General features: G+C 38.4%; 1 protein-coding gene across 5 annotated transcripts in view; it reads right to left on the reverse strand.

Moving 5' to 3' along the window:
• Window positions 1-3906: 3906 nt before the first annotated feature.
• Window positions 3907-24154, reverse strand: part of TRPC4 (transient receptor potential cation channel subfamily C member 4) — a 150141-nt gene continuing 129893 nt past the window's right edge. For all 5 annotated transcript variants that reach the window (XM_061994004.1, XM_061993997.1, XM_061994013.1 and 2 more), the window contains 6 exons: window positions 21466-21779; window positions 19118-19313; window positions 17276-17470; window positions 9106-9147; window positions 7765-7854; window positions 3907-6448 (listed from right to left, as the gene is read on the reverse strand). In XM_061994004.1, coding sequence (XP_061849988.1) covers window positions 5732-6448; window positions 7765-7854; window positions 9106-9147; window positions 17276-17470; window positions 19118-19313; window positions 21466-21779 — 1554 coding nt within the window. In that variant the 3' untranslated portion in view covers window positions 3907-5731. The remainder of the gene's footprint in view (window positions 6449-7764; window positions 7855-9105; window positions 9148-17275; window positions 17471-19117; window positions 19314-21465; window positions 21780-24154) is intronic.

The following is a 24154-nucleotide window of genomic DNA, read 5'->3' on the forward strand; positions in this document are numbered from 1 at the left end:
ATTTCTTTCACTTCTTCTCCTGATCTCCTTACTGAAGGACCAGCTGCTTCTTCTAACCTTTCCTCTTCTTCCTCTTCTGCCCTTACTAATTGATGATATGGACTTGTTGACTTCCTTATCCACTGTTTCTTTTTCACTACTGGGGCAACCACTGTGGTTGTTGTTTGATTCCCTGATTCAACCATGATGGTCTCAGATACAGTTTGAATTTCCACCTTGGCCATAGTTCTCTGAGAGGACTGGACTGCAACTGACCCAACATTGTGGTCTCAGATACAGTTTGAGTTTCCACTTCAACCATAGCTCTCTGAGAGGAGTGCAGCTTGGTAGGCAGAGGCTAGGTCCCTGAACCTGCTGGGCCTCATTGGGGTAGGTAAAACACCCTTCTATAAGGTGGTGTGCCAGTAAAGCAGGTTTTTTTTATCTATTCAGGTGTAAAACCCCCGGTTACAGGAGGTGACTGACAACCATCCTAGGAATTTGCCCAAATTCATCCACACACCCTGTCACCCAGGGGCTGGCTGCTTCAGGGGGCATTTTAACATGTTTCCATCCCAAATTTGTCCTCTCTGATACCCAGAAGAGTCCAGATTCCACAAAATATGTAATATACCAGCCATGTTAATTAGTAATTTTAAAACTCTCATATAAGGGTGACTAAGGACCTGGGAAGTCTGCATAACAAAATTGTCTACATCAGTCCGAGCTGAGGGGAAAGAGGTGCATTGCCGCACGACCTCCACAAGATAGCTCCCACAGCACAGTAAATCCATCAGTAACAGAATGAGACTCAATATTATTATTTGGGCCATCGTGTTCCCAGGCCCTTTCATCCTTTTCACAGAATCATATAGTCACCTTAGCAAAGCTATCAAGGTTAGAGCACAGCACAGAGTTAGTGTTAGTAGCAGAATGTTCCCAAACATTACAAAGTGAAAGATAACCTGCATTACAGCAAGGCTCTGTGACCAGCACAGGAGCTTTGCACCCATTACCTTACTATAATTACAATGCATTTAATGTAAAACTGCTATTATCTGACTCCACGTCGGGCACCAAAAAGGCTGTGGTAGTTTGACCCTGGCTGGATGCCAGGTGCCCACCACACCGCTCTATCCCCCACCTCCTCAGCAAGCCAGGGAAGGCGAGAAAATAAGATGGGAGTCTCATGGGTTGAGATAAAAGCAGTTTAATAAAGAAACCGCAAAGCCGTGCGTGCCAGAAGCAAAGCAAAAAGCAGATAAAGCTGTTACTCTCTACTTCCCATCAGCAGCGATGTCCGGCCACCTCCCGAGAAGCAGGGCTTCAGTACGTGTAGTGGTTGCTTTTGGAAGGACAGAAATGAATCTCGCCTCCCCTTCCTGCTCCTCTCTCCCAGCTTATATTACTGAGCTGAAGTCATATGGTATGGAATATCTCCTTGGTCAGCCTGGGTCAGCTGTTCTGGCCCTGGTCCCTGTCAAGATTGTGCCCACCCACCTTGGTGAAGGTGGGGGAAGGAATGCTGGAGGACAGCACTGCAAGAGCTGCTGTGGAAAATCACTACCATCCCAGACCCACTACATCTCATAACAATTCTTAAGTATGACCTGCTTCTTTTCTCTTTAATGCTGCTTTCCAGAATCTGACTCAATGTTCATCTGTGGTTTATGGAGGAAATGGGATGTTATAGCCTTCATATTGTAAAATTTCTTTGCATCTTTTGTCTATGCTTTATTCCTGCAAGGAAGCTACACAAAAATTCTCCTCCTGAAAGATTAGTCCAGGGACATCTTTCCTATTAAGGAAGACTTTCTTGTTTCAAACATTCTGCTGAAGAACTTCTGGGTGCCCAAATACCAGAAATGTACTCACCTTCTCCAGTTCCCAACAATTATAGTTATGATGAAGATACACATTCTCCTGGAACTAGATACTACTTATTCACAGCCAAACTCAGATTAGGAAAGTTGCAGAATTTCTCATTAAGTCCTTATCTACCAAAAAAAAAAACCCCTCAACAAAAAAGCAACTGTAGTGTGCTAAGTGTTCAATACAAAAAGTATGCGTGAGGGGTTTGTTGAACAAGAATTAAAATGTAATAGTCTCAATCTATGCAACAAGAAAACAAGATTAAAAACAGCTGCAGAGCCACGGTTTCCCTCTGAGAGGCATCCACCTGGCTTGTTCCTGATGATATATTGAGAACGCATTGGACTGCAGCTAGTTGGCAGCAGCATTTGCAATTTGTTTTGAAGGTAAAGAGCATGCAGCCCTTGCATCAATGACCTCTGACTCCAAATCATTGTGTACCCTCAGAAGAGTAGAAGTCAAATCAACCTTGCTGAAGATACCCACTACCCATCCTGCTTTGGATCAGACCTGCTTTGTTTGGGAGGATTGATTGCAAGAATTCAAGTTCACGCCTGCTCAGCTATGCCGGAATATAAAAGAGTTCTGCTGTGCTGTCTGCGCTCTCTCTGTATCCCCAGAGGCTGAGGAAAATACAAAGGGCAGTCAGGTTTTGACCTTACCAAAAAAATCCCAACCAACCAAACATAAAACCTTAAAAAAAATGTTTTCCAAACATTCTGAACATACTTATATTGGGATTAAACTCCTTTGTATTCAGACATTTTTCTAAGACTTTGAAACATTTCATGATTTTAAGCTCTGCTTCAAAATATTGTCTTTTATAGGGGTTTATATCCTAGGTTTTTTCTTCCTCCTATATTGATGCTAATGGAGATTGCAGGCAGGGACTGGTAGGTTTGAACATATTTTTTTTCTCTTAAGTAGAAAATACGCTTTACCTTAATGATGCCTCTGTTGTGGAATTACAAATCTTGCTCTGTGCACCTCTCAATTTTCTTGACACAGATGTCCTCTTGGGGGCATCCATTTTTTTTTTTTTCCAAATGGTGTTTTTCAAAACATCATTTCAAATTTGGACATATTTTGGGCTCTTACTTGGTTTTACTGAATGAGGTGCTTATTTTCCAGTAAATTGAAACAGAATGGGACCAAGTCGTTATTGGTGTCAGGCCTCTATGTCTAAGATTCACATAAAAATAGAGTAAATGTTGATTTGCAGTATGCTTTATTTAACAGAGCTTCATTTCGATATTTGTAAAAGAAAGAAAAAAGACAGCAAAAGACTGACCACTTGCTGCTATGCAATACAATGTCACGGCCCTGTACCTAAGTATCTTTCCCACCTGTACTATCTTTGCTGTTCTGTCTTGTATCTGCTCCAAGACTTAGACTTAGACAAGACTTAGACCCTGCAAAGCGGTGTCCTGATGGGATGTCATCCCTCAATCCATAAGGCCTTTGATTATCTTTTCTCCTCCCATCTTGCTGGGGCCTCAGCCATTCTACAGGAGGTGGGAGTATGCGTCGGGGGGTGAGCAAGCGGCTGCGTGGTGCGTTGCTGCCCACTGACAACCATGCCACTCATGTTTCACGTTAACTGTCCTCTGGCTTTGTCCTGTTGGGAACTTCATGCACAAAATAACATGCAGAGCTCTTAGACCTCGGTATTTAACGTGTTCTGATAATAGTGCTGGTGGCATTATAAATATCCAGATCAGACACATTTTGTCTGGAATAAAATAATGTGTCTGGAATTCATGAAAAGCTCTTTGGAGCAAGGACTGTTTGTTTTGAAATGGGATAGTGAAAGAATATAAACTTAGAACTCCAAGGCATTACAAATCATGATGAAGGATGGAGAAGGTGAAATCCACGGTGCAGAACAACTGTTAACTGGGATATAGAGAACTTTGTGATAACATGTGACACATTAGCTTTATGCCTTTCTTAGCACAATTGTTACAGTAGAAGAGAGAACTCTCTAAAAGAGTTGACCTAGTAAAAATGATATTAAGGTATTTCATTGTTATTATTTATTTCTTGTTATGCTTGTAATAATTCAGGTGTTTCCAAACAGAAAACCTACAGCCCTTGCCCCAAGGAGCTCACAATCTAATGTTGACAAGTAAAGACAAACGAGGGACAGGGGGTCCACAGAGAAGCCAAGAGGCCAAGATGGAAATCAATCATATCTTAGCAATCAAATGTAGTTTTGAATGCATTGTTGCAAAACTATACAAACTATTTTCTAATTGCTGCTCATATTTTCCATTTTGGTTCAAATAATTCACTCAGGTACCATGAAGCAGATAGATGTGCAGGAAGGAAGCTTTCAATATGTAAGGTCAGAGAGTAGCACATGTCTAAACTGGAACTGCAAAACTCACCTAAAAGTACAAATATGGGAGGGGTTTGTCTGATAGTTTAGATGTAGAATGTTATGGCTTTAGGTCAGGTCCTGTCCGGTGGGAATTACATGTGGTAGACTCCATCAGGAATGTAAGTGTACTCTGTACATCTGGAATTTCCCTAATACAGACTATAAAATCTATCACTGCAAGGTAGTTAAGAAGTTAAGAATGAAATGACCCAAGGATGTGGTATATTCATGTGTTTCCAAGGGAGGAGAAGGATGGTGCTGAGGGTTCAAGGCTAGTTTTCTTAAATCAATTGTACAATTGCATTTTTAATAATGTAGGACACCAGTCGCTGGTTAAAAAGAAACAGACTGTTTAATTTTAAAAATACTGTTTTTGACTAAGACAATAAGTCACTCATCAGTTATGAAAAATACTATTAGGTTTTCTTTATACATTTAAACATCTAAGTATTTTCTATAAAACCTCCAATCAGGCTTCTCCAAAATCTGAAATTGTCGAAGAAACTCTCTTAAGGCTTGCCTTTAAAAACTTTTCAACAAATCGCCATAGTTTTCCAAGCACTCAGAGGATCGTTGCATGTTTTTTTATTCCTGAAGTATCTTTCTCTTAGCAAATACAAGTGTATTGTGAAGGCAAAAGCTAATTAGCATTTGAATATTAAAGTGCATAGGTTGTCCATGTTTGGGAAAATAAATGGTTGAAGAAGCAGTAGCTGTTGTGATTATGGGTTTCCAGGGAGTAATCCGTCATCAGTTTTCAGCAAGCCACAGATATTTTTTTTTTACTATAAGAAACATTTTTTTTTTTACAGTCTTCAAATCCTGCAAATGCATTTCTAACATTGGTATCAGGACATTGATAATCCTCTTGCTGGGAGCGAGAAGCTGTAATTAAATAATCAAATAGATTGATTTTTCATAATTTACAGGTATTCATATTCCTTCAATAAATAAAAGAATATACATTATCTTTTGATTCTGTGTAGCTTTCGAAACAAATCAAGTTTCTAGCAATTTAAATAAATTATTCTAATAGCTTGACATGAATTATGCTGACAGGAGCTGCTTATGATTGTTATGGTGCCCAGACTCTTTTAAAACCTACAAAGTTAAATAAAGGCTTACAAGTCTCCCAAGCTACTTTTTATTTGCATAGAAAAATATTTATCGTAGGAGTCAACTATCGTATGAGAGAAATTGCATTTGTTGTAATTGAAAAAGATAGCTAAAAAGTTTCTGTGGGTTATTGCAACAGTACAAGAATACAAGATGCTTCCATTTATTAAAAAATGTAAAACAAATAGTGAAAGCTAAAGCAGGCTACAAAACAGAAGGTCCCCGTATTACCTTTCTCTTGACTACTATGTTACAAGATCATGTGCCACAGTTGAGTACTATAAAGTGTAACTTTGCATTTGCTAATATAATTCTTAAAACATTACCCCCCCAAGCACTATGCAAAATATATATATTTGTAAATGCTTCCTCCTCTAAGCATCACAACCTTGTTATCACATAATCACCCTGATCAATTGTTTCCTGTTTCCCATCACAGTCAATGCTAATGTCCAGCTCCTTGTCCAGCTGATCCTGTGGTGTGGCTAGCTCTGAGTTCTGTAACTGCACTTTGTCTGTTTCTAAAGAACATATACTTTCCTGTTCCTGTGAATCTGAAGAGTCACCATTATTTTGTGACTCAGATGCCACACATTTCTCGTCAGGACTTTGTATGTCTAATTGACAGTTCATGGTCAGTTCTCCTTCTTCCAGTTCAGCAGTTTTCTCACATTGTTCTTCTGCCTGTTGACGAGAAACTTCTTCAGAAACAGTGTATATTTTATTTGTACTCTGCTCCACAGAGTTTGGCTTTGATCGTCTGTGAAATAATCCAAAATTTCTTATGTCTGTTACAAAATTCACACGCTTTTGCTTCTCCTTAGTGGACTCTGACACCATCATTGCTGAGCCATTGCTAACACTATGTGCTTCAGAGGCAATAGTGGCTGATCTTGGGTGTATCATCGTTGTTATGTCAAAAAGGCTGAAGGTCTTTTTCTTTCCTTTCTTGTTTCCTTCACACTCACTATTTTCTTCATTTTCTGATAGAGAGGCAGTGTCTTTGTTCATCTTTGCAGTCTGCAAATCAGACAGCTTGCTTCCTTTTAACAAACCCAGGACTTCAAAACGAAAGCTGGAAATATCTTGTTTTAACTCCTAAGAATTAGAAAGGAAGATGAAACAGCAAAGCAAGAAAGATAATTTGACTTTTTGTCTTGTAATTGAAAAAAGATCAAAAAAAAAAAAGAGCTTATGCTAGGGATCGGTAATAAAATTCACCATCTGGATAATACCTGGCATCTTCAAAGTGCTTTACAGACCAACTGATCTTCTAGGTGAGATAGAAAAGTGAGATAGCCATTTTATCAGAGGAAACTTCAAAGCAAATGCACCTTAGTCTAGACTACTCATAGTGATTTCACTGAGAGTGGTGGAAGAAGGAGCATGGACAATTGGAAGACCTAAAGCAAATCTTCTAGATAGTACTATTCCATGATAATAACAGCATTTTGATTAGCTCTTAACATCATCCCTTACACATATACACATGTGGACACATGCAGGCGCAAGGCACACACATGTGTGCACAGTTCCCTGTGAGTAGCACTTGAGGAAGCATTGCGCATTGCTACCACATTTAACAGCTATCAGCTAAGTCAGAGCTAATCATTGCAGGCTATTTTCAGTCAGAGCAGCCTCTGTCTATTAAAAGCTTGTCTGAGGAGAAGATATCTTTCCTTCAGGAGGTCCCTATTTGTCTTCAATTTCCCTAAAAAGTTAATCACAGAATCCTGGAATCGTTTCAGTTGAAAAAGACCTTTGAGATCATCAAGTCCAACCACTAACTCAGCACTGCCACATGCACCACTAAATCATGTTTGCCCTAAGCATCACATCTATATGTCTTTTAAATACCTCCATGGATGGGGACTTTCTCTCTTCCCTGGGCAGTCTATTCTAATACTTGACAATGCTTCTGGTGAAGAATTTTTTTCCTGATATTGAATCTATGTCTTTCTTCTAGTGAGGGGTCCAAAATTGAACATAATGTTCGAGACGTGGCCTCACCACAAGTAGAGGGGTTATTTAAATTTTCCATCTTTCAAGTCATAGAAAAATTGTTCTGTAAACAAATAAATGCACAACAGCACTCTATAGCAGAAAAAACCCACCCTATTTCCTAAGGTACTGAAACTATTTTTATCTTGCTTTAGCAAATATGTTTTAACATACACTTAGTCTCACTTTGGTGTCCCCTTACACAAGCACGATTCAGACTAGCTGATGAAACTGCTAATTCCTCCAGCTAAAGAAAGAAGACTTTCTAGAGTCCATGTTCAACACTATCTCTGTGTGGTCCATGAGGACACAGACCCTGCTCTAGGAAGCATTATATGCTACCTGAACAACTGAGCAGTGTGACAAATATGCTGTACAGTCTTACACTTACAAGCTTATAAATAAACACATACCTTAAAATTTTCTTCTGTCAGTCCTTCTTCAGTTTTGGCATCTCTTATCATTGCTGCAACATATCTCTTAACCAGATTTCTCATAACTTCCTAAAAACATAAATTATTGTGTTAGCTTTCTTGGTGTTAACTACTGAACCTACACTCTTTTTGCCAAAAATGTACGAACCATAGGTCTGATGCTGATATCAATTATCTTGAGAAGGTCTGTACTGGATTTGACAAAAGTATGTCTCACGACAGTAACATACAGCCTGACAGTTAGCAGCTGCTGATGCCTCACAAAGAGTGTAAGCCTAGTGCAGTTGTATAACGCTATTTCCAGCTATACTCTCCCAAGCCTCCTGAGATGTGAGATTCAGAGACTTTCTGAATCAGAATGGTAGCTCTAGGTTTAATGGGCTGTGACAGGTTTCTCTACGTGTCTTTAACTCATGTAAACTTTCTGCATCCACAAATCCTATGCCAATGAATTCCACAGTACAGATGGACTAAGATTCCATTTGGGGTTTGGTGTATTTTTAACCTGCTCTTTGACAAGTTCTGTTGTTGCCTTCTACTTCTAAGAATCCTAAAATTATTTAGGTTTGAAGAGATGCCTGAAGGCTGTACAATCCTGACAGCTGCTTGGTGTTCATCTTCTGCATGATTTTACAGATCCCTGTTGCACTTCCCACAGCTGTCTCTTTTTCAGGTTGGAAAAGTCCTAGTTTACCTAGGTATTACCCATATGGAATCCATTAACTTACCAAATCTACAAGTGTTACAGCCCACATCTTGTTTAACTTGCAGCTCTTTTAACACAACTAATAACGAACTAAAATCTGAAAATTATTCTTTATGCTACAACAATCTCAGAAAAAAATCAGAGGCTGAAGCAGGAAAGATGAAGAACAGCTTATGGGAGATCTAGGCAGAAGGGCTATTAAGGGACAAAAAGTTGTCTATGGGGGACCAGAGCCAGAAGAACAGAAAGCAGGTTCTGATGGATCATGTCAGTGAGCTGCACATATGATCCTGATGAATCATAGCAAGAAGGTGGAACTATGTGTTTGCTTTTTTAAAGGCAGTTACAGTGGGCAAAATACTGGTTAGTATATTATTGTTCTAGGAAATATCCTTTTGCATCCCAAAAGCAGACAACTCTTCTTCTCAAATACTGTAGTTTGAGCATCAAAAATGCTGTACTCATTCACTGAGGACAACGCATGTTTGTATTTTGTGGGGTTATTTTTTTTCCTGCTCTTTCATGGATTTTTTCCTTTTTTTTTTTTAAAAAAAAAAGACACATTTTGGAGGCACAGAAAAATAATTGTCCTCAAAATAAACATTGGTCTGTACCTGGTATTGATGATGTCTTCTCAGATTGTCAGCTGCACGTCTCTGAAAAAAAGAAAACAAAATAACAAAACACATGAATCCATGTCTGGTAGTAAAATATTTACAGTATAGCAAAATAGCAGGTCTGTGCAACATGTGGTACCTAGCAAGCAGTGAGATGGTTCAAAGTCTGTTGAAAAATGGCACTGTTGGAGTAAAGACTGTCATTACCTTTACAGAAGGCAGAATGCTGTTATTGGAAAGGTAATGTGTGTGTGGTGGGGCAATCAGGTCTCTGCTTGCAGATCCCCAAAGCCACTGATCTGAGATGGAAGGGGAAGAATGTGATCATGTCACTTGCACAGACTGAGGCATATTTTAATGCATTCAGAAAAGCTTGCTGTAAGTATGTTTTTTAGCAAGATGCTTGCTATGGCTCCTAATATCTCACTTAAGATAGGGATTCTTAAAGAGAAAATTTCCTGCTTAGTTTCCTGTTAAAAACGTTTGGTCCCAGAGAAGGGAATCGAAGAACGAAGCTTAGCTTGCAATGCAGAGTTTGGGTGTTGATAAGGAGGAAGGATAAGATGAATAGTAACTATGAAGAATAGTAAACAGAACTGTGGTAAGATGAAAGCATAGTACAGACTTCAAGCATGTGTTGCATTACTGACATATATAAGGGAGAGGGGGGGAAAAGCCTGAATTACTTATAGTCCCTGAATTACTGTTTTCCTCAACAGCATACTGAGTGAAATCTCCCTATTCTCTATCTTATTCATCCCTGACAGGTGAAAAAAGAACAATAATTTTGACTTGGATTCTTACACCTGCTGCTGGTGAGAAAAGAAGGTGTCTGAGCACACATTGTATTTCTACAAAACAGAACACTTATAGCATCTTAAAATGGGATAAAAAGACATCTGGGACATGTTAAAATGGACCTCAGCTGCATAATGTGGCAGGCAAAGTAAGGTGTTTTGTCATCTCCTTTTGTAGAATTATAGAATGTTTTGTGTTGAAAGGGTCCTTAAAGATCACCTAACTCCAAAGCCCCTACCATAGGCAGGGACACCTTCCACTAGATCAGGTTGCTCGAAGCCCCATCCAACCTGGCTTTCAACACTTCTAGGGACTGGGCAGACATACTGTTTTTCTGGAGGATCTATTCCAGTGTCTCATAACTCTCACAGTAAACAATTTCTTCCTAATATCTAATCTAAATCTACTCTTGGTTTAAAGCAATTACGCCTTGTCCTGTCAGTACATCTACATGCCCTTAGAAAAAATCCCTCTCTGGCTTTCTTGTAGGCCCCAATTAGATACCAGAACAACAACAAGGTGTCCCCAGGACCTTCTCTTCTCCAAGATGATCAACCCCAACTCTCTCATCCTGTCTTCATAGGAGAGGTGTTCTAGACCTCTGATCATTTTCATGACATTCTTCCGAACTCATTTCAACAGGTTTGTGTCCTTCTTTTGTTGAGTGCCTCAGATCTGGATGCAGTACTATAGGTGAGGTCTCACCAGAGTAGACTAGAGGGGGAGATTCCACTCCCTCGACCTGCTGGCCATGCTGCTTTGGATGCAGCCCAGGATACAGTTGGCTTTGTGGGCTGCAAGTGCACATTACCATCTTATATTCACCTTGCCCATGTCATTTTACTTGAATCTGATTGGCAATTTACTATTACCAATTCATGCTTAGATTAGGGCTTTACACATAAGCATCAGTATTTTTCCAGATTGGCTTCTATACCTATGCCACATTCAAAGAGGAAATTCCTGTGTATAAGGGTGGAGGTACGGAGGAGTCTGCCCACCGCCGGGCCTGGAGGGAGCAAGGCAGCCGTGAGAGGGCTGACCCTCTCATACCACCTGTGTTCATTCAGTTTTCGGGGAAAAAACCCCAATCATTTGATTTTTCACAGTTGACCACACGAGGGAGATGTTTCATTCCTGCTGAGAGAGCACTGACAGAAGTCTGTGGATAAGAGAACTCTCAACAACAGATCTGACTCATAGGTAAAGGAAAAAAACCACTAAGGTGTAATTGAAATACACTAAAGTTCAGGTAAAGCTAACAACTCCTATGAATAAAACTAATGGTGATTCTTGTTCTGCAGAGTACTTTCTGCAGTTGATGTGTGCTCTACTTTATTTTGCAGTGAAATGTGAAATAAATGCATAGGTTTAATTCCGTACCCATAACAAGAAATAGCTAAATCAGCTTTATTCTTTTTGGTTTTTTTTTGAAACCAATTCTAAAACTCCCAGAAACAGAGGTTGTGGCTTTTCCATTCAACACAATGTCAACAAATGTAATTTCTGATAGCTACATAAAAAAATACATATTTCTGTACTAATAGGTCCAGAACAGTTTTACTGAATGTAACAGTTGTTTTCAATCCATACCACTGAGAAGCTGGAAGAGAATGCATGTAATGGCGTGTTTTCATACATAGAAATATACATACTGCATGGGCAATTATGCATACATATAACTTATCAAAGTTATTACCCTGGTTTAAATGTTCAAATTCAGTCCCCAGTTCATAATCACCTTTTGATTTCTTTGGAAAGCAGAATTAATCTTTGATTAAATACATCTGAAAATAAAGCTATTCACTATAAATGGAATGGCATTAAAATTCCATATTGCCCTTGTTTAATTCTCAGGCAGCCTGCTTTTCTCTACTTAGAATCATGGAATCATTTCAGCTTGAAGATGCCTTTGAGATCATTGAGTCCAGCCTTAGTCCTAGTCCCATCAACCACTAGATCATTTCCCTAAGTGCAACATCGACCCATCTCAAACACCTTCAGGGAACAGTGACTCCACCACCTCCCTGGGTAGCCCGTTCCAGTATCTGACAACCTGTTCAGTAATGAAATTCTTCCTCATATCCAGTCTGAACCTCCCCTGGCACAACTTGAGGCCATTTCCTCTTGTTCTATTGCTTGTTATTAGGGAGAACAGACCAACTCTCGCCTCACTACAACTTCCCTTCAGGTAGTTTAGAGGGCGATAAGGTCTCCTCTCAGCTTTCTTTGCTCCAAGCTAAACAGCCCCATTTCCCTCAGCCGTTCCTCATAGGAGGCATACTCCAAATCTTTTACTAGCTTGGTAGCTCGCCTCTGCTAGCTTTGTAGCTCTTCCTCTCCAGCACCTCAATGTCCTTCATGTAGATAGGGGCCCAAAACTGGACACAATATTCAAGGTTTGGCCTCACCAAAACGAAGCACGGGGAATGATCACCTCCCTTCTCCTGCTGACAACACTGTTCCTGATCCAGGCCAGGATGCCATTGGCCTTCTTGGCCACCTGGGCACACGACTTGCTCCTGTTCAGCTGCTGTCAGTCAACACTCCCAGGTCCCTCTCTGCCTGGCAGCTTTCCAGCCACTCCTCCCCAAGCCTGTAGCACTGCTGGGGGTTGCTGTGACCCAAGTGCAGGATCTGGCACTTGGACTTACTGAAACTCGTGCAACTGGCCTTGGCCCAGCCATGTAGCCTATCTAGATCTCTCTGTAGAGTTTCCCTACCCTCAAGCAGATCAACACTTCTAATTTGTGTTTGTTCAAAATTTGTTTTGAATAACTGCTAGGCTATGTGCATGTAGAAGTGTTGAAAACTATAGCTGACAAAGGGATAAAAGTTAATTTTGACCAAAAATAGCAACAGGGGAAGAAGTACTCTTCAGATGACCATGATCACAATCATGATATCGAAGAGGATATTTTTATCACTTTCCAAAGGGGAAACTCATACCCTTTAGGAAGGTTTAGTAGTAGTTCTACCCTGTTTAGAAGAAAAATGTCTTTAGCAGTCAAAAATTTGCTCATGTTAAATTATTTCTTTTGAAGTTTTTAATCAAAATGATATCTTTTATAAAGCAAGGATTAAAATTTAATGTCTGTATTTGACCTCAAACTGCTTAGAGATAAAAGTCCAGAAAATCTAAACATTGTCTGAAGTTATGGGATATATTCCTTATCTCAAATAGAAGCATCCCATAAAAAGGGTAAGAACTTATTTGTGTTGACAAAGAGGTTTTCCCATGAGATAGTCCTTGGCTATACAACAAACACTCCAGATTACTAATTTCCATTCCAGGTGGAAAGTGTTTCTTTGCCCAACTTTCAATAACATAGATTACAGAAAAAGGTACAAAATATTTGTATTGAGTTAGATGTTGCATCATTTTCCACTTGGAGAACAAACAGTAGAAGAAGAGGGAAAGAGATTTTATCTGACAATTCATCATGTAGGTTGCTTGGAAAAAAAAAATGGCATAAAAATCTGGATAGCTAGAAAAGAGGAAGTTGTTTATCTAAACATCAGATCCAAAAAAAGAGACCAAACCACCAAAACTGAAGATATCACTGACAATCCTTTCCATTTTCTCCTCTGAAATACTTGAAATTATAAGTAAAACACTTTTTGGTGACTGATCAGACATAAAATGGAATGTAATTTGAGGAAAATAGTACAATTTGTTCCAGTGAGACTGGGGTTTCTTTTCTTATATCTCTCTTTTGTGAAATAGCAATGGATTTAGATGGCCAACAGGAGTAGTCTTGAGGCATTCAAACTCCTTGAATAGTCAGGAAAACTTCAGCCTCATCAATAGAATTACATTACTAATCTGGCTTTTGCAAAGGTGAGCTGAAAAAGTTAACAGAACTGATATATATATACATTATATAAATATATATATATATAAAGAGCAGCACACACTGTTATTTCAAAGTTTTAAGTGTAGGAGACACTTTGTGATAATAGCTAAAGAGAGTGATGTGTATCTGGGATTGTCAAAATGACAGAAAATAAAAATGTGATGAAACCTGAGGATATCTTTGCTCATTAATAGCAGAACTAAAGTACTACTAGTAAATCATACGTATGAATCCTGGCATCCCTTCAGTTGTAGTTGTGGCTAGAGAAGCTGCCATCAGCATGTATGGGCAGCTCTGGAGAAAAAAAAACCTGTCCCTTGAAAAATCTCCCTTGACTCTACTTCCTATTGCTACAGCTGTCCCGGTACAGCAAAGGATGGCAGAAACACAGAAATGACATCCAAGGAGAAAAAAAATCATCATCTCTCTTCAAAGGCACTTCCTTTCCCTGCAGACCTGTTTCTTTCCCATTATAACTTTGTTACAAGCAGCACTGTAGATGGTCTTCTCAAGCAACCATGCCATACTTATTTCTACTGACATTTTATTCTTCATATAAGCCAGATAAATCCTTTCACTTTCATATCTGCTGTAAACTATCCTGACCCTGAACCTTTTTTTAAAGAGTTTTGCCTATATATAATGAACTTTCAAGTGCATAAACACACATATACACACTCATATATATATATATTTATTGTGGATTGTTGGAGATACATTTAAGACATCCATGATTCATTTGTAGCTCATAATTTCTGGCTTTTTAGTGCCAAGGTTTCTTATGCATATATCATGCCTGATCCTTGAAAAATGCTGGCTTTAACAAGCCAGCTCCATTCTGTCTATCATCTGTTTTGTATCCTCTAGCACTGACTCAGCCTCTGAATGCACATTATTGCTTTTTATACTGGAAAATACTTAGTACGTCACCCCTGATTAGAGCTTCCTAATAGGAAAGTTAGCATTTAGAGGTTTCAGAACAAAATGTTTTGAAGTCTGAGTTCTGTCTTACAGACAACATGGCATCCATACATCCATCTTACACTGCCAATGTAAGAAAATGAGCCTGAAACTGAGTTTATAGGGCTTTTCTTCTTTCCCAGAAGATTCTCAGAATCACAGAATCTTAAGGGTTGGAAGGTACCTTGAAAGACCATCCAGTCCAACCTCCCTGCCAGAGCAGGACCTCCTAGAGTAGGTCACACAGGAACTCATCCTGGTGGGTTTGGAATGTCTCCAGAGAAGGAGACTGAAAAACCCATCTGGGCAACTTGTTCCAATTCTGTGTCACCCTCACAGTGAAGAAATTTTTCCTTACGTTTCTTTAGAACCTCTTATGTTCCAGCTTGTACCTGTTGCCCCTAGTCTATCACTGGACATCACTGAGAACAGTCTTGCTCCATACTCTTGACACCCGCCCTTTATCTATTTGTAAACATTAATGAGATCACCCCTCAGTCTCCTCCAAGCTGAAGAGTCCCAGCTCCCTCAACCTTTCATCATAAGGGAGATACTCCAGTCCCTTTTTCATCTTTGTGGCACTGCGCTGAAGTCTGTCATTAAGATTTTCTGGGATGCATAAAAGTATTCTGGATCTATCTCAGTCAAACAGGGATATTCTGTTAACCAACCTTTGATCTTCATCTGCTATACACTGGCATCATTCCCTTAATTTTAATATCACTCTATCAGTTTATACTAGCTAATCATCCCTACCAAATGTTTAACAAATGCCTGAAAGCATTGCCCACTCTCCCCCACACATAAGTGCATAATTCTCTTGATTTTCTCTTTCTAACAAAATCTGACAGATTTTCCTTCTGTTGGTCTCTGCATTTACTTCTTTCCTTTGATAAGTTACACAGTGATGTTTTATTCCTGAAATTCTTCACCATTCCTGCTAGTTCAAGTTTTTTTTTATTTCTATCTGAATCACTGTTTCTGTCTCTTCACTGCTATTCTAATATTAATGGGGTTTTTTTCAGTGTTTACTTCTTGTAGTCTGTTACTGGTTTGTTTCAATGTCATTCCCAAAGCTCCTTTTCTGTCTGTTTATTTCTTGTCTACAAGTATGACACTAAGTGAAGGATACTTTGTTTTCACAATGTAGATACTGATTAGAAGCTTTCTACAAAGAGGAAAGAATCCATTCATCAGCTTAGGAACTGTGAATTGGTTTTATATGTCAATCTTCCTCTTTATCAATATCTGTACACCCCTGTGAACTTGTTCCTCCCAGGACATCTGGCAACTAAACTAAATGCCAGCATATGACAGGAGAATGTGTAAGAAAGGCATATACTTATTATTCACATCTCAAGAAATTGAGAAGAAATACAAAGAAAAGGTTAACAGACTAATGGTCCAGCAAAGAATTGTATTGTATCCCCTAACTTCTTGAAATTAACAGAAGTTTTGCCACCAGAGTCAACAGCATGAGGACTAGAACCCTTCACCTATGCATGACACTCTCACGGTCACATAATGCTTTGCTACTTGAGTTCCTAACAGACTTGAAAACACTTATATTTGCCAAATCCCTATAGTATAGTAAGAGTGCCATTATGCACATTTTACCCTGAATAGCTTTTTTTATATTGAAGATGGCTAAATGCAGTATAGCTACTGAGGTACTGACTTGCATGGTATAGGAAATGTAGAAAATGTAACTAGACAGATTTAGTTGTTGTTGGGTTAGGTTTTTGCCTGGATATTTCCTCTGACAAGATAGAAAGTCTGTGCTGCAAACTGAGATATCTCAACTGGATAAAGTTAGGAGGGCAAAATTCAAATTTGCTTTACCTACTGCAGCAACCTGAGAAAATCTGTCGCTGAGATATTGCCCAGGCATCTGCTGAATCCAACCGCAGGACTATTCTTGCACCCATTGTGTGTCTTTCCCTGTTTTTGGTTTTGTTTTGGTTTTTTTTTTACTAGAAATGTCACTTCAATGTGATTTTGAAATAACTCTGCCTGTAAATTCAGGTAAGCAATTCTAAGTAAATGCAGTTATCTTTCAAGATGTTTTCTTTAATGGGAACAGCTTTTGCTAGGAATGTTTTTATGGTAAATCCATTTGATTGCATGGAGAGAGAGAAAGAAACAGAGACAGAGAATATCCCATGAAGAATACTTTATACATAAGCCTGTAGTTCATGATGTATGTCAATGATACTTGAACTGTGACACTTCAGATAGAGATCATCAATCCCACCTCTGGGATTGACAGACAAGTATACACATTTGATTTCTTATATTTCTACTGCTTTTAATCTTTCTTGCATTATCTGTAGATGGGGCACAACCGTGGTTCATATTATTGCACAGGAAAATAATGATGCTTTCTCTCAGTTAAATACATTGACATGAATGTAAAAAATAAACATTCTCTGCTAGAATTGAATTATTCTCTAATTCATATGCATGTTGAAAGTTTGGATGCTCTGTAAGGCTGCAAAAGACTTATCTATATAGCAGAGAGGACTACAAGCAGGTTAAAACACAGGACTTACCCCTATTGTTCCAAAACTTTCAGGCTTTCTTCTAATTTTTTTCTTGCAAAGGTGTCTCCATAGCCATTTGATCAGATACCACAGAGACTTTGGGCTTGGTATGACATTAAAAGGAGTAGGCAGAGTTCCTCCTTCTTCAAAGTAACTCATCCATAGTTTTGTTCGAGCAAACTTCCACTCAATGTCTGCATGATCCTGAACACAAGAAACACAATACCAGCACAGAAGTTGCTGTAATTAAGGAAACAAACCCCTACAAAAATCTGAAAATCTAAAACTAGAACAACCCTGAAAAACTAATGAATTTTCTTTTTAAATTACTGAGATCTTCTTTTGACAGAAGATCTTTATCACCAAGCAAATCTAAGCTGCTTTAATTCAGTAAAGGGAAGTTACAGATGTACAGTATATAACCACTTTTAACCTTCTTCTCCTTGCTACAGGCTTTTAAATAAATGAAAGTATCTCTAAACAAAAAAATCAAACCAAATCCAAAAGATAATTACAAGCTGAAAAATGCTACATTTCTGGAAGAGATGTTTTGTTATAATAGCAGCTGATCATTATTCCACATAGATCCCCTAATTACTCTGTTGTGTAGCAGCTTCAACGAGTCTGTAAGTCTCATGAGTTCTCTTAGTAATTGCCAGCTCCAGAAATTCACAAATGGGTTATTCAACAAATCATGAGGCTACTTAAAACTGTTGAGTATCTCTTTTTCCTCTTACTTCAGAAGTATATATTTTGCACAGGTAGTGGGGTTTTAAAAATTGTTTTGCAATCTTATTTCTTTTGGATTCTATATAGTATCGTCTAATTTTGAAAAGTTTGTAAAAAAGCAAAACTGGAGTCCGTGGAAAGGGTAAATCCTAGCAGCTGCAAAAGAACATTAAACCCCTAATATTAGATTTGGACAGTTAAAATCATAGACAAGAACTTAAAAAGTATAGGTCTAGCCCTAGCCTTTAATATGTAGCCAGATATATGGTAATCAAACCAGTAATTTAGATGATGTAGTAGCAAATGTATACTACTCGCAGTCTGAGTTTTGATGAATTGTAGTATGTTGTGATATTGTACCCCAGACTTTGCCAACTGGTATTATACCAACACATGTAGTCAGTATTTCTTTTACAGAAAAACTTTGAATTTCCAGATTAGGAAAAGGGCACATTTAAAAATATTAGAACTGTGAAGCTTTATTTTATTTGTTTGCTTTCTCCATGATCGTGTTTGAATTATTATACGATGAATCAGTGTTCATGTTCATTAGTCTCCTTAATAGATGGTTTTCATTCAAGAAGAAAACAGGACACCACTGAAAGAGAAGATATGACCTTTTTTTGGATTGCAAATGGGTCCAAAATTACCTATGAAACATGGGCATACAATTCATATTAACTGTATATTCATGTTATATAAAAATTCAAAAATAAGAGCCTTTTGAAGATTAATAAATGAAATGTATTAAAAAAAAAAACAGAGACAGAATCATCTTTGGCACAGTCTCTTTCTCAGGAGAAGCCTTACACAGTACAGCTTGGGCAGGATTGTAGTCCATGCCACTTGCCAGCAGCTTCAGGATACCCTTCTTAATCCATGAGCTGGCTTTTGTAGCAGGGTCACATTTTCCTCTTTCAGTTGTGGGGAAATTCCCCTAATCAGTCCATATGAGGTCTGGTTTCTGTATCTTTCCAGAACAGTGCAAAAGAACTAGAAAAAAACCCAGATAATTATTCCCTGTATCCTGACTATAAAAAAGATTTACTGCCAGAATAATGATATATAGGAACAGAGAGAAGGTATATATGATAAATGGTCTAAGGATAAGGAACAACTTACAGCAATAAGTTGATAAGAATTATTCATCATGGCTATTAGCATGTTGAGTAGAACAACCAGAGAGATTACATTATAGGTACCAAACATGGTGGCCCCGACAAATTCAGTAAACTCATGCCTTGCTTTCACATTGGTCACATAAAGATTGATGAGTCCAAATATAGACCAGAATAATGACTGAAGCGTTTCAAATAATCTGAAAAACAAAGCCCAAAATGAATTGCTGAATAATAACAATGCATGTACTTTTCAGATGGTTCAGTTTTCCCCCAAATACAAAAGTCCTTGACTTGGTTGAGATGAACTATATTTATCATAACATAGGCAACATATATGGAAAATCTTTCTAGGGAAACACTGGCTTCATGTTTCACATCTAACTCTATATATAATACTGAACCTATATAATAATTCTATGACTAAAAGGCTGGATTAGTTTAAAACTGTGAATATAGTTTTAGAAATCTTATTTTGGACACCCACCTTTGAAGTATTTTGACCCTTTACCTTGACTTTTGATTGTAGAATAAGGACCTGTAAGTAACTCAATTATTGTGTTTCACCAAGACGTTAAAATATTTATGGTATCCTATATCTATTTAGTGGTGTCATTTTACACAATTTCTGGATTGTATTGAGAGCCATCAAGATAAAACAAGTTGTATAATTAGAAAGGCATTATTATCACTAGCATACGTTTGTTTTGTAAAGAATGAAGACATTAAAAGGCAAACACACTAGTCTCAACTGAAACTTGTGCTTTTCGAACTAAATTATATGATATTCCCTTAGAGAAGTTTGGAACAACAGTTAGGAAGCTAAATACCAACAACCAACTTAAAAAATTAAGTCTTCTGTAACTAGATAGCTTAACATAATTTTACTGTTGTACATTGTTCAGTTACGCTACAGTGTTATAAGTATGGGCCCTGGTTCGACTGTTTGCTCCTGAAAAGTTTGGAATAAAATTTTCTGCTCATCTGGTCTGATATCTTAATTGGAGTGAGTTTTCTCCATAGACTCTTTCCTGCTCCTTCAGCTCGACATCAGAAGCAGATTGCCCAGACAGGATGTGTGGGTCACCGGTGCTGTCCCCAGTGATCAGTCCTGCAGCTGGGACCCATTGTCTAGAACTTGGCAAAACTTAACCCTTCAGCCCCTTTTCCCACCATGCTATATCATCTGCTAAATGTAACTTTGTCATGTGACCTAGTACAGTGCCGTCCTACAGAGATATCTGAGAGGGCAGTATGCATTTACTTACAGAAACTCTAGGTCCTCAATCTCTGCTCCTATAATACAGGAGTGGCAACATACTGCTCTGGGCTCTCTTGAATGGGTTACACTGGTCTGAGCACAAACTGAACCACCACTGCTCTCCCCGGTCACAGTTGCAGAAAGTGCTCATAACGCATCACAGTTCCCTTGACACCATCTTTTGGCACTAGTGCCAGTTTTCCCCACTATTTCTCAGATGACTAACATTTCTTCCCTCAATGTTCAGGTCCAAACAAATTCTCTGTGCTTTTCTGTTCAGATCACACAAAATTTAGAGCAGCATCTGATGTTATTGAAATACAAGAAATATATATAATGTGCCTGAGCAAAGTTATTTGATTAGGATGATATTAAATATGCAATATTATTTACAGTCTACATGTGGTTCACAGAATGTAACAGAGAACAGGTATTTAGAACAGGAATTTTATTTGAATTGAAAGTCAAGAAAGGACAAGACAGAATTAGAATTCATTTGATAGGGTTTTGGTACTATAGATGAACAGAGTGAATTTAAATTGTAAGTAAGATTTTTAAGTTAAAAAAAAAGTAAAATTTAAAATATAAATGAGAATACAGTATTTGATTGTATGGAGTAGACTCCAGGTCAGTAGAATCATGGATTGAATGTATTTTCCTGTCTCAGTTTATCACATTTACAAAGAGTCTTCATGGTTTAGAATATCAAAATTATTTAATATCCACAAGTAGACAGGGAAGAGTGCTGAGTGAGAGCTGCTTGGATAAGCATGGCCTGATCTGGTAGCATTTTTTCCCTTAATTCTAAACATGTACTTTCTAATCTCATATTATCTCCCCTGCTTCTTTATTTTATCTTTTTATCTTTTTGATATATCTTGCATTATACAGACTTCACTGTGGTATGGGATGAACATTATCACAGAGTGATATAATGTTAATTAGCTTTTTTTAGTGTAACTTTAGATGTGTCTGTCAGGACACCATTGTAACACTAACAGAAAACAGACAGCCTCTTTGCTATAGACAACACAGAAGTGATTAAAATATTGGGGGTAGAGGGGGAGGATGGAAATAGATCTGTCACTTACGTTGAAAACGCATTATTCTGCTTTTCACATCGTATTCCTTTGCAGTTGCCGGGTTCATTTGTCTCATAGTAGAAGTACAGCTGGTTCAATCCATTTGCAAAAGCTAGCAGCACAAGGCAGTATATGAATAGAAACTTCAAAATGTCCAGCAACATTCTTCCTAGAGATATCTGCAGAGGTCCGAGGTGAGAATTTGCAGTGAATAATGAGATCAAGCGTAGGGAGCTAAAGATGTTTGCGATTGCAAAGAGGGCCTCAGCCACCAGAGTCGGATGCCACATGTCCCAGCTCTCCCTTGGAACTAACCCACTGTACTGAAAACAAGCAGAAGGAAAGAAATTACTCCTCTATTTTTATTCATCAACTAGTATGTCAGTTTCTTTCTAAGCTGTTCAATAAATCTGCAGATAGCACAACAAAACTAAACATAATTTGGACAGCCACGTATCTTCATGACAGTTTTTTATTTTAACAAAACAAAAAATGGGCAGTATCCATGTACTTATCCTTCATTTTTCTCTGCAGGATGGTCTATGCTTCCTAGGTTTTTGTCTGTGCTTTGCATTTGGTTATAATTTTCACAGTAGCAAAAGCAAATCTAACAATTCTGAATTAGAGTAAAAGGAACAGTTTTTGAATACCTGGGTTTTTAGAATGGTAGTAACTTTCAGATGCAAATTGGGTAATTTTTTCTTTGGAGAACAGTGCAGATATGAGAGTGATGGATCTGAACTAGCAAAAACTTTGGCAAGTTGGAAGAAAACATTTAGCAATGAGTAAGCATATCACTTAACCACAAACACTGGACCAATGATGAAAAAGCTGTTTATTAATGAACCATGGCAAACTGTTTGTGTATCTCATTATGAAAGAGTCTGAACCTTAGAACTGTGATTCTTTATTGATCCAACTCTACCAAAAATTTTCTTGAAGATGAAAGACGATACTTTGAACCGAGGTTTAACTACTGTGGCAGACTCATTATTATTTATATGGTTTCATTAATCTATTTTACAGAACATATCAGAGGGCAGAATCTGTCTTATGAAGCACTCTAAAATGATGGAATAACATAACATGAAGCAGATTTCAAAGACGGACTATGGTGTGACCTGCATTTACCTACTTTAGGCCACCCAGATACATGTCTCAGAGCTGCTGAGCATGCTCTCAGTATGGGAAGTCTTCTGTGTCACTAGGGCCAGATAAAGAACACAACCAGACATCACAGAATTTCCAGAGCATGCTCACCCTCCAAAGGTGACTGCTTCCAAAGTGGTTTGAGATCATCTAAGGAACCTCAATGAACGTAAGCATATGGGACCTGACAAGATGCATCCCAGAGTACTGAGGGAATTGGCTGATGCAGTTGCCAAGCCACTCTCTGTGATATTCAAGATGTTGTGGCTGGCAGGCAAAGTCCCTATTGACTGGAAAAACGAAAACATTGCACCCATTTTAAAAACTGTAGAAAGGAGGACATTGGGAAATGCCAATCTGTCAGCCTCATATCTGTGCCTGGGAAGATCCTCCTAGAAGTTATGCTAACACATATGGAAGACAAGGAGGTGACTCCAAAGGTAAGTCTTGCCTGACTAACCTAGTGGTATTCTATGATGGAGTGACTGCATCAGTGGACAAGGGAAAGGCCATGGATGTATATCTGGACTTAGGTAAGGTTTTCAACATAGTCCTCCACAACATCCTTCTCTTGAAATTGTGGAGATTTGGATTTGAATGATGGACTATTGGGTAGATAAGGAGTTAGCTGGATGGTTGTATTGTCCTGATAGAGATCACTGATGAGTGGTTTTTCTCGGGTGTCTGTAATGGGATCAGTACTGTTTAATATCTTCATCATTCACAGAGACAGTGGGATCAACTGCACCCTCAGCAAACTTGCAGATGACACTAAGGTGAGTGATGCAGTTGAAAGATCTGAGAGATGGGAAGCCATTCAGAGGGACTTGGATAAGCTTGAGAAGTGGGCCCATGTGAAACCTCATGAGGTTCAGCAAGGCCAAGTGCAAGGTCCTGCACACGGGCCAGGGCAACCCCAGATATCAATACAGGCTGGAGAATGAAGGAATTGAGAGCAGTCATGAGGAGAGGGACTTGGGAGTACTGATAGATGATAGAATTCTGGTAAAGAGTTGAAAGCATCCAACTGTGGATATATTTTAGATGAGGGCAACTAGGGACAGATTCCAAGGAAGTTTTAAAAACGGGAAATAATACAAACATCTAAGGAAATATCCTTTTTAGAAAACCATGGAACTACAGGACACTGAGAAAGGATAGCATATGATAGATACAGTAAGAAAGGAAGGATCATGTTAAAGCAATCAGGTGTGGACAGACACATTTGTGCTTTCTGTCATCTCCTTTTACAGATAGCAAACAAAAAAAAAAAAGAGCATTCCCAGTGTAGGAGGAAAGCAGATACCCCAAAAAAGTCAGATGAGTTCCTCTTTAAATTCCTCTGTTTCTTAGTGAATACAGGTGTAGTCTGACAAGATGTATCCAATGTTGCCTTTTCTAGAAAAGATGAGGTTAAGGAGAAAGATAAGAAGAAAAGATTTTATCTGTGTTCTGGATTGAGAAACAAAACTGGTGTGTTTAAACAGTCAGAAAAGGTCATATGATCTTGTTTGTAAAATGGAAAGGAAAGGCACAACTATTATTTCAG

Source organism: Colius striatus, chromosome 1, assembly GCF_028858725.1.
Source record: "Colius striatus isolate bColStr4 chromosome 1, bColStr4.1.hap1, whole genome shotgun sequence".
Taxonomy (NCBI): Eukaryota; Metazoa; Chordata; class Aves; order Coliiformes; family Coliidae; genus Colius; species Colius striatus.